At 60.4% G+C, this 11,359-nt stretch overlaps 1 protein-coding gene across 1 annotated transcript; it reads left to right on the top strand.

Moving 5' to 3' along the window:
* The first annotated feature begins 8,527 nt into the window (after positions 1-8,527).
* On the top strand, positions 8,528-9,202 carry CLDN17 (claudin 17). Its single transcript, XM_054575897.1, has one exon. The coding sequence runs from the start codon at positions 8,528-8,530 to the stop codon at positions 9,200-9,202; it is 675 nt and encodes a 224-aa protein (XP_054431872.1).
* The last annotated feature ends 2,157 nt before the right edge of the window (positions 9,203-11,359 follow it).

Below are 11,359 nucleotides of genomic sequence, written 5' to 3'. Positions count from 1 at the left end.
AGGAGCCACAACCGACCGTAAACGCCCATTAAAGCGAAGGCATCGTCCCCGGACGCCTACACGACTGGAGTCGAGGCGGCTCAGCCGTCCGGCGGGGCAGCAGCCGCGCGCTCAGCCCGACCGGCCTTGTTTCCAGGCAGCGGGACTTCTGTTTCCATTACAAGTGTCAGGGCTACGAGAGCAGGGCTCGCCCGCCCCGCACCCCGGCCCAGCCCCCTGCGACCAGCGCAGGGCACGGGGCCCAGCGCCCAGTAGGGGCTCACACACGGCGCGGAAATCGTGTATGAACGGGCCACGGAAACTGTCCTGCGCGCCTTGGCCCGTATCTTCATCGAGGCGTCGCCACCCTCTTGGACCTCAAACCCGTTTTACACAGAATATTGGGTAATGTCCTCCAGAACAGTCCGGAAAGAAAGTCACGGATGATGTAGTCGTTTGGAAATCTCAGTATCATGTCTTATTTATAAGGGAAACTTGCAAGAAGAATAATTCATGTAAAATAGCACCTATTTCATTATGTAGTCAACGAGGAACGTCTACAGTGGGAGATATAAAAAATAGTCAGAAGCTCGCGTTTACGTTCAATCCGCTGACAGATGGCAGCTGCAGAGACAGATGTTAGATTTGTGACTCAAGGTCCAGGATGAGGATCGTCACGGGTGCTGTGGTTTTTGAAAATGACGAATAACTTTTAATAGTAGAAGTTCCACACAAAACAAAATCAACTTCCCCCTCCTCCCTGGTCACTGCACTTCCAGGTTTTCACTGCGCACGAACGCGATTACTTTGGACGTGCATGTGACCTGGGGCCGAGCTCTCCGTCCCTAAAACCACAAACAGGGTGTCCCGTTCCTGCCCAGAAGGGCGGCGGGAGGCGCGGGGGCCCAGGGCGGGGACCCCCAGGAGCGCTGCCCGGCTGGCCTGTCTCGTTTGCGCCGCCAGTGCACGGGCCTTGCCCACCGGAGGCCCCGACGCTCCGTGGGTGCGGAACACACAACACAACATACGGATGATGTGTAACAGAACTGTACGCCTGAAGCCTACGTAATGTTATTAACCAAGCTCACCCCGATGCAGTCACTGACTCAATCAATAAACAAATACCTAAATAAATGCCTGGGAAGCTCCCGATCATCATGTGACAACCAAATTCCACTCCCCCACACACGCATCTTCCAAATGCTCCTGAAGCAGTTCTTCCCCTTCCTGGCCCACCGACTGCGGCCCACCGACCGCGGCCCACCGACCGAGGCCCACCGACCGCGGCCCACCGACTGCGGCCCACCGACCGAGGCCCACCGACCGCGGCTCACTGACCGAGGCATATCTTACTAATTTTGAAGGGCCAGTCGGAACAGGGCCCCTTTGTGAGTATTTTGCCAGTAATTCCTGTGGACACCATTTTCTCATTTCTCCAACACTTGACAACTTTAAAGCCGTCCGCACGGCGCAGCAACCAGACCCGCGATCCCCTGGCCTGGGCGTCTGCCGCAGGCGTCCTGTGTCCCCGGCAGCTCGCCTAACCCGTCTGTGTCTCCGTTTTCCCCCGCAGAAAGGGGACAAAACCAGGAGCTCTCTCGCTGGGTGGTAGCCGTGGCAAAGTCTGTGTGAATCGCAAGGTTGAAGGGGGATGTTAGTGACACCCACCCTTTTCTCCCCCGTCGTGACAACCCGTCGGCCCCTTAGCTCTGGGCTCCGGGTGCACCGGGCAACAGGGCGTCGGCGCAGCGGCGGGTAACTGTGCATGACCAGCGCACACGCACGTGTGCAGGCTGTGTACCCACCTTGACCATTGCAGGCGTACACTCTCCACCTAACAAAACTGAGTGTGTCAGGACTGCAACGCATCCTGCGAGGATTCCCACAAAAGAGGTAGGAGTTCGGAGCAGGGCGCTCAGGGGCTGTGGGGACTCAAATGTCTTGGCTTTGGCCCGTCCCCGAGCTGCCTGTAAACTCACCTTTCCCAGAAGTGGTGCAGATGCGGCCCCTCTCCCCCACCTTGCGGCAATGTGGTGAGGTTAGTGTCGGCAAAGCCTTTGTTCCACAGGCCACGGCGCTGTTCTCTGTCCTCTCACTAAAATTCCTCTCCTCTGTGACGATCGCCACCGTAAAGGGTCTCGATGAGTCGAGGCCCTCCGTGGACTTTCTGTTAGAAGAGGTGTGTCTGTCCCTCTTCTCTTGGCCCCTGAACGAGACAGCACGTCCGCTGCCTTGTTACACAGCGGGGCGGTGCTGCGTGAAGCCTCGGTGTCCCCACCACCGGCTTTCACGGGCCCCCTAAAACCGTCCGGGAGGAGAACGCCCTGAGCACTGGCCGGGAGGAGCCTGGGTTTTACGTGCGCGTCGGCCACAGCGCGTCATGAACTTCCCGGGGGCCTGTGGAAGACGCCGACAATTTTCCATCTGCGTGCAGTTAAATGAATAATCAAGTGCCAGTTGTTACTGATTTTTAATTAGTTTTTGTAAGATAAAGTCATATTCTTAAGGCTAAAGGAGACTTTAACTTGAATTTAATCAAGTTCAACCAAGGGAGCGTGCGGCGTGGTCAAGCCCAGCTCCGTGGCCGGGGCGGGGGCGGGGACTTGGCCCCCCGCGCAGTGGCTGGGGGACACCGGAGCCGGTTCTCCCGCTCAGAAAGCTGGCGAGTGCCCCGTTAGGCGGCTCGGAAGAGAACCGAAAGAATTTCCAGGGGCCAAAACTGGGCAAATTTGAGCAAAAAATAGAGTGGTTTTGGATTACAACTCAGGGTATCAAATAACCGTTGATAAGTCTGTACCGATATAAGTAAACGATTGAATAAATTGATAATTAAGAGAGGAAAGATAAGGCTCCCACGCAGACCTCCAAATCACGGATGTAAACGCTGCCCTCCGCGCGCGGGCCCTGCAGAGCAGCTGCCTTTGGAAGGGCGCCGTGTGGAGCTGCGACTGTAACCGCAGGGCGGGGAAACCGGCAACCCCGGCCCCGCGGGGCGAGCCGGGCCACACGCGCCCCGGCAGCGTTGGTGCAGGGAGGGGTGAACCGGCGCTGCACCTTGGGGCCGGCTCCTCCCACTGGGGATCTCCACCGGATCGCGAGAAAAATAAAGGCAGTCGTCAGTAAACGGGCTCCCGGCTGAGTAACGAGGGGCCCCCCAGCGCCGAAGGTCCTCGGGCGGAGGAGGGAGTGAGAACGCGTCCCCGCCAAGGGCGGCCTCGGGACCCCTCGCAGCTGCAGGACGTGAGCTTCTGGGCGCGACCTTGGAGCAGGGGAAGGCTACTCGCTAGGAACTGAGAAAATGGAAACAAACTGTGAACGTCAGTTAGTAGTGATGCACTGACACTGGTTTATTAACTGTGACAAGTGTCCTGTGCTAATGATGTCAGTAACAGGAAAAACTAGGTGTCGGGCATAGAAAACTCTCCGTACTCTCTTCTGAATGTCTCCCTACATCGAAAACAGTTCTAGAAAATGAAGCCGATAGAAAATATAAAAACTGGACTGTTCAGTTTATTATCTCAAAGAAATGTCCCAAAGATAAATACTAAATGAGTGTACTTTGATCGACTTTTGATTATGACATTAGCCTCTGGAAAGCATTTACTACATGCAACATGTTCATCAATTTATGTCATCACCGTTAACCCACCTAGAAAGCGGGGAACCCAGTCCTGGGAGGTGCGTCTGCTGGGGGCGGGGCGCCTGGCAGGTCAGCCGGCGACCGCCTTGGTCCCCCCGCCCCCGGCCTGTCATGGACCCGTGCGCTCCCCAACGCGAACGTGGTGGCCGGGTCACCTGCCTCGCGGCGCCGGCCCCTTCCAGGCGGGTCGCCTGGGTCTTGAAGGAGGAAGCCTGGGCCTGCACATCGTAGCTGCTGTTGGGTTATTTCTGCCGTTTGCGCTGAGAAGTCGAGAGGCGCTCAAGCTGAGCGAGCTCATCTGCGACCCGGGATGAGGCCCAGGCGACCACGGGGACAGCGGGTGCCGCCTTCTGCCCAGACGGTGACCGGACCGCAGGCAATTTGGGGACAGGATGGAGGAGGCACGTGGACTTACACACATACTGCCCGCGGCTTCCTCTGAGCTCTAATCGCCCGGCCCCCTGTTCCTCCCAGGCCGCTCCCCCCCGCCACCCCCGCGCCTGGGGCTCCCGCTGCCACTTAACCTGCGCTGTTCTGGGAGGAGGTCCTAACCCTCGGCTTCTCACTCCGAGGGCGCCTTCCCGCAACAGGGAAGCGCAGGCCCGCGATGGGGCAGCGACCACCGACCGGTTCCCCGCCTCTGGCCCCTCGCCCACCCGCACCGGTGGGATCCTGAGTGGAGCCGGCCGCTCCCCGGACATTCGCATCTCATGAAACTACTGTCTTTCCGATTCCCTCCCCGCAAATGGCCAGGACCCCCCCCAAACCCCGAATTACCTTCTGGAGGGCGGGCCCTTGTAGTCCAGGCTCCCCCGCCTGGTGAGTGTCCTGGGACCCCATCTGCGCCAGGGTACCCGCTGGCGTTGAGGTGAGAGGCTGCGTTTGGCTTCCGTGAGTTTTTCTTGAAGGCTCAAGTGCCTGCCCGTTTCATGAGGGGAGATTTACGAGCGCACCCGCCCCCAGCGCGCTGAGCGCTCAGCAGTTTTTGACCGAAATCAGCACGACCCCCGTGCCCCACGCCCCCTAGTCTCCTGATCTCACCCGGAGAGACACTTTTCCCCCCCAGATTTAAAAAGTCCTCAAAGGGGAACGTTTTGCCCATGTGGAGGAGGTGAAACAAAAAAAGGTAGAAGCACTAAAAGGCATCCATAGCAACAAGTTCGAACGCTGTCCCGGGCAGTGGGAAGCGTCTGGATGGGGTGATGCTTCCCGTGGCGAGGACGTGAGGGGACATGTGAGAATAAGGACACCATGTTTTAAAAATAAATTCCATTTTGGGGCCCCTCATACTATACATGTAAGGCAGACTTACCGGCTGCGACAGCTCCACGCAAGCACCCGTCAACGCCCTGGGCCGACCTTGGAGACGCGCAGGGGCGGCTCCCCCGGCCTGCGCCCCTGCCCGCGGCCGCCGCAGCCTCTCCGCCGCCCCCCGCAGCCTCTCCGCCGCCCCAGCCGAGCCGCCGGGGGCGAGGCCCCGTCCGTCCGCAGGCCCGGCTCCGCGGCCTCGGCGCCCGCCCGGCAGCCGTCCCGACCCCGGCCCTGGCCGCGCTCCTCGCCTGCCGGTCGGGCGGGCTCCCGCCCCAGCCCCAGGCCACGGCCCAAAGGCTGCTTCCTCGGCCCGCTTTCCTTCGCTTCTGATTAAACCAATGCCCCATCGGTTCCTACTTCTCTTGTACGCTGCATTTTCTGCGTCTTATCTATTTTTGCCCATAGCAACATCTCGGTTTGTAACGACCTGTTTCCAATCGCTGGTTCACACTCAGGGCTCTTGCTGAGACGTGAGCTGCGGGAAGCCGGGGTGGAGCCCTGGTCAGAGGGAAGGGGCCGGGGGCAGACGCCGGCCCAGGGCCTGGGGTCCTGTCTCATGCTGACGAACCTGGATTTCCCTTGCAGGCGGCTGAGAGCTACGGAAAAAACGTGGGCCAGGTGGTGGCAGGCTCCGAAGGTGACTCAGCACGTCCTTATGGTCCTGGCAGCGCCGGGGCGAGACGGGAGGGGGACCCGGGAGCCGCCAGGAGCACAGAAGTGACAGAAGCGACTCCAGCGTGAGGAAGGCAGAGCGATGCCAGAGCAGGAGCGTGTTTAATAAACGAGAAAGAGCCTTCAGCCGGCTTCCGACCCCAGTGGAGACCCGCTGCGCTGCGTCCACCAGGGGGCGCTCTCGGGGCTCGCACGGGTGGAGCGGGGCGCACAGGCCCGAGGACCAGGGGTCCGCGCATGTCTTGGTCGAGGCCGCCGCTGCCGCCCCGGGGAGCCCGGGGCTGGGGGCCCCTCAGCGTCGCCCCCCGCGTTGGGGACCGCGTCCCTTCTGCAGGCGGCGCCCCTGGCTGGGGGAGGCCCCGGGGAAGGGGCCCGGCCGCGGGGGCGTCCCCGATGGGAGGCAGGAGACAGAGGAGGGGTCCTGGGCTGAAGACAGAAGGGGCTGAGCTTGCGGTCGGACGGGAAGCCGCGCATGAGGCTCCACACGTGTATCAGGCGAGGAGAGGATGCAGGTATGCACGGGCGGGTGGACAGACAGACGGACCAAAGCCCATGGGCGCGAGCACTCTCAGCCAGCGAGACGGAGGCTGAGCAGGCGGGTCGAGCCACGCAGGGCGATGTGACAGAGGCACAGAGGGAGTCACCCCAGCAAAGCTCCCCCTGGGCTTCACAGGCGGGGGCTGGCCCGCCGCCCTCGGCGCAGCCTTGGAAGCACCAGGGAGACTGGTGCTGTGACTGTTCTAACTTTTTAATTTTGAGAGGCTCAGACACAGGACCGGCACTGACGGCTACGGCCTCGGGCCACGGCTGAAACAAGCCTCTCCCAAACTGCTCTTTGCTGCGTCCGACAGGAAACGGAGCTTTACAGGCCTTTAACCAGAAGGGGACCCAGTGTGATCGGACTCTGAAGGGCCCCTCGGGGACAGGCCGGGAGCAGGCGGCACAGAGCCGGGACGGAGCTGACCCGCAGCTCGGAGGCCGGGGCAGGGCGGGAGCCATGGACAGCGGGGGACCAGCGGGCTCCCGCGTGTGCGGGAGGGAGGGCAGAAACGCGGCGGCAGCGGCCCCGCCCTGAGGGGCAGAAGCGAAGCTGCCTCGTCATCTGCCTTCCTCCTCGGAGGGCCCGGCGTTCAGGAGGCCAACGCGCCCGCCCTGCGCGGGTGTGGAGGAAGCCCAGGGGTTCCAGCTGATGGAACATCAAACAGCTGGCAACTCCCAGGACCGGGTGGGGACAGCAGGACCAGCGGAGCAGAGCCCGGGAGACGGGCTGGAAGCAGCAGGTGACAGCCGTGCAGGCGGAGCCCCTCCGTCGCCCAGAGCAGAGGGCCGGGAACGTCCTCCATCCGTGGGGACATGGACCGCGCGGAGCCCCGCTGCCCCCGCGGCCCGTTCCCTGGCGGGGCCGCCGCCGTCGGGCCGGGGTGGTGCGGGGAGAGCAACTCCCGCACCTCCCGCAAAGACGGGCCGGGGGGCCGACCGCCCGCGCCCGGGGCGTGTGCTCTCCCTGTTGCCGAATTCGATGAGTGGGCTCCTTCGGCCTGGGTGGGACCGGATGGCCCAGCCGCCCCTGGCCTGTGGCGGACTGAGGGGGGGGCGGGGGGCTTCCGCCGCCGTAGGCCTCTCAGCAGGAGTGCGCGCGGCGCCCCGCGGGGAAGCGCTGTGCTCTCCCCCGCCCCCAGTGCACTCCTTGCCTTGGGAGAGGAAAGGAAAATGGGGCGTCCGCCTTGCACGGGAGGCGCCGCCCCGTCCCCGCGCGACAGCGGCGAAGGGCGGCCAGGGATGGCGGGGGACGCTTGGGCTTTGCCAGGGTCGGTTACGTTTCACTTGCTTTGAAAACTCCTGGGGGCAGCGTTGCATTCTGGGTCTGGTCCCGTTCCCACGACAAGGTTCGGAGGCACGCGCTTCCTGCGGTTTCTGACTCGGAGCAAACGGAGCAGTCGGCTCCGTGGAGCCCGCGCGCGGAGGTCGGTCCCGCCCAGGCCGCCTCCCCCCGGGCACGGGAGGCAGAGGCTGACTCCCACCCCGAAAACGTGTCTTTTCTCTGAATGGAACGCCTTGCATAGCTTCATCCAAAGGACAATCTTCGTATTGTTCCATAAAAACGAAATACACATTTTGGCTTTGATAAATGTGCTTTATTTCAAGCTGCCACGGAAGAAACCTTTAAGGAAGGTTTTCGGCCTAAACATTATTTCACCAGCGAGAGGGGATGACTTAAAAGATAATATGATAATTAAGCGGTAAATTCAATTAGCAGAAGTGCTTCTCTTTGCTCCTGCGTTCTGGGCCCTGAGAATCAACTGTGAAATCTGAAATTTCTTGCTTCCAACTCCTCCTTTGCAAGGCATCTCTTGTTTTCGCGGAAGTTTTGAAACGAATGCCTGAACATTCCTGCGTATTCAGGAGTCTGTACTGAAACCAGACTTGATAAATGACTAGAAAGAAAAGGCGGCTTAGGAGGAAGGACAGCTCACCCGGGGCCCTGCGCCCGTGGGCCGCCCTGCGGGGCGCTGCCGCGGCTGCGGCTTCGGGCTCGGCCTGCGCCTTCCCACCCTGTGTTCTCGGGGCTTTCCGGCAGGAAGTGCCCAGCCTGTAATTAACGTTGCACAATGGAAGCTCCGCCACTAATTGCAGCTTTGCTGAGACAGTAGCTCCCTGAGAAACACTGAGGTTGAAGGCAGGGTTTCTGGACACACCTCTGGCTCCCTGCTCATGGGCTGGGAACACCTCTCTGAGGAGGAAGCATTCCCCGCAGAGGCAGGCAGACGTGTGGGGACAGCGGCGTTGCCCACAGGCACTTCTGCCCGCAGCGGGATGGGCCGTCACCGTGGAAAACGCCGCCCGCGTCTTCTGTAGACCCGAGGCCCCCTCCGCAGCCAGCGCTCGGGCAGCGTCCAGCGGGGACCCGTCTTCAGCGCCACGGCCATGGTGCTCCACGCCCTGCAGATCGCCGGGCTGGTTCTGGGGTTCGTCGGCATGGCCGGGACCCTGGGCACCACCCTCCTGCCCCAGTGGCGAGTGTCCGCGTTCATCGGCAGCAACATCGTCGTCTTCGAGAGGATCTGGGAAGGGCTGTGGATGAACTGCGTCCGGCAGGCCAAGGCCACGCTGCAGTGCAAGCTCCACGGCTCGCTGCTGGCCCTCCCTCCCGTGCTCGAGGCCGCCCGGGCCCTCATGTGCGTGGCCGTGGCCCTCTCCCTGGCCGCCCTGCTGGTGGGCGTCGGCGGCATGAAGTGTGTGCAGTGCGCCGGCTCCAGCGGGAGGACCAAGGCCTGCCTCCTGGGCACGGCCGGGGTCCTCTTCCTGCTGACGGGCCTCCTCGTCCTGATCCCGGTGAGCTGGACGGCTCACATCGTCATCAGGGATTTCCACAACCCGGCTGTCCACGTGGCTCAGAAGCGGGAGCTGGGGGCGGCCCTGTTTCTGGGCTGGGCCAGCGCCGCCGTCCTCTTCCTCGCGGGGGGTCTGCTCTGCGGCGTCTGCTGTTGCCATAGGAAGAGGCAAAGGCGCCGCGACCCCGTCCCCGGGCTCTGTGCGCCGCGCGCGGAAAAGCGCAGGAACGGGCCCGGGCCCCGCAGGGCCTCCGCCAGCTACGTCTAACGCCCGTGTGCGCCTCCGACCAGGGACTGAGGCCGGCGAGCTGTGTCAAGGGCGGCGGGAACCGTGAGTCTGTCAGGCAGGAGCGCGGGTCTCGTGGCTGCCCTCGCGCTGAGCGGACCGCGCAGCCGGCACCGGGGCGGCCGCGCGTCCCTGTGGCAGGAGCGGGCACGGCTCGCGCGGGGCGCTCTGACAGCGCATATGGAGCGCCTGGGCCCCGCTGGACTCGCGCGCCCCGCTCCCGTGCGCGCGGCCTAGGCTCGGGGAGGTTCGCACGCAGAGCGTCATGATCGACTTTTTTCACCACCAGATAGTCTTTACTAAGAAATCCAAATTACATTGCAATTAATGATGCACAGCAATAAAACATTCTAAAACATGCCTGTTAGCTTTCCTCTGTAGTGTTTCTCCTCCTAGCAACTAGAAGGGTGACTTTTTCTTTTTAAAACAGTTAACCTGGAAAAGTCCTAGGCAGGAAGCCAGGGTTTTAATGGAATTCATCAAAACATGGAAATGCCCAGCCGATGAAAAGATGTGTATTTCTTTAGAAAAGTTAAATGTACCAGGAATTGAACTCTGTGAGGGGAACGGGAGCTGCCATTTATCTTAGGATATTTCAGAAGCTGGGTTTTAGAGTATCTAATTTATACAGTAGACGTTGCTTACAATGGTACATTTAAAAGTAGTCCATTCATGAGAAGCAACACACTTTCGTAGCCTACGATTTCTGCCCCAGGGCAGGAGGACGCGCCCGCCCGGACGAGAGTGGCCGGCAGGTGCCTGTGCGCGCGTGGCTCTCACGGGAGGAGCCGCGGCCCCGACGGGGGAACCGGGGGCTGGCGTGGAAGGCGCGGTTTCTACTCCTTGTTCCCGTCCGCGGTCCCCGAACAGGCCCGCACACGCCGAGCCAGGCGAAGGCTCCAGGTCATGACTCAGGCCGTCAGTCAGGCTGAAATAAGCACCTGCCTTTCATTCTCTGGTAAATGAACAGGTACGGCGACGCGTTTTGTTTTGCTTGAATTGGGTGCAGGGATTGCCCGGTTTCTCGCGTCCCGTGGGCACGGGCCAGGGTCCACGGGCATGGGATCGGGGTGCGGGTGGGCGTGAGGGTGCGAGGCGTTGCTTCCGAGGCGCTCTGATTTGTCGCGAACCAATCGCTGTTTATATATTCCATTTTAACTCGTCACATATTGTCTTCATTTTGCAATGAAATGTACTTAATTTATAGTACATAATGGCAATGCACAGATTAAATGTGTTCACCAAATGTTTAGTGTATGTCCATCCTTATTATAACAAAATAAAACAGTTACCTACTTTCAGTAATGTTGCTTGAACTGTGGGGTCGATTTAAGAATGAATTTCTGTCCTTAAAAGATCATCCAGAAACTCAGAACCTTTTAATCAGAACTAACTTAAGGCTACATGTGAGCAGCAAACCCTGACTCCATTTTACAAACTACCAGCAAGGCTTCCTAATAGAAAACTGACATGCAATGCATCCGTCGTACCTGCAAACTACAAAAAAAAAAATGTAAATATCCCTGAGAAAAACCTGGATTTATTTGATTTTTCCTGAGGCGGTTTCCCTTTTCCGACTTCATTCACAGAGGCCTGCACACTGGGTGTGTTGAAACGGAGTCGTTTACCCTACTCAGGCGGCAGGCACCCGGGCCGCCGAGCGGCACACGCAGCTGCGGGGAAGCGCCGGCCTCACCCAGCTCGCCGGAGGCGGCAACCTGCCTCGTGGGACGGGAGCTGGGCCCGGCCGGCGGGCCCGGGGCGAAGCCCGCGGCGCCGGGCGGAATCACGGAGTCGCTGGAGACAGCACTGGCGCCGAGTGCGGGGCGAAACTTCAGAAATGAAGGAGCCTTTCGCTTGCTCTTTCATTGATCAAGCTGTGCTCATAGAAAAATTATTTCTACCTCCTCCGCCCCGCCCTCCGCTGCAACGTTTTCCCTACTACACCAAAAAAAAAAAAAAAAAGTAATAACTTTTAATGTATCTGAGGACACATTGGGGTTGTCAATGTCACCCACAGACCCAGAGGTGTAAGAACTGCATTGTTATTTACTAAAATTTAACTGAAATTCAGCTTCTTGGGTGCTGGGCACAGGAGCCACAGCTCTGGGCTCTTACGCAGAGATGAGCAGCGTCCGG

This window comes from Pteronotus mesoamericanus, unplaced genomic scaffold (genome assembly GCF_021234165.1).
Source record: "Pteronotus mesoamericanus isolate MK-2021 breed Mesoamerican mustached bat unplaced genomic scaffold, CSHL_Meso_final contig_116, whole genome shotgun sequence".
NCBI lineage: Eukaryota > Metazoa > Chordata > Mammalia > Chiroptera > Mormoopidae > Pteronotus > Pteronotus mesoamericanus.
This window is presented reverse-complemented; position numbering and strand designations above follow the sequence as displayed.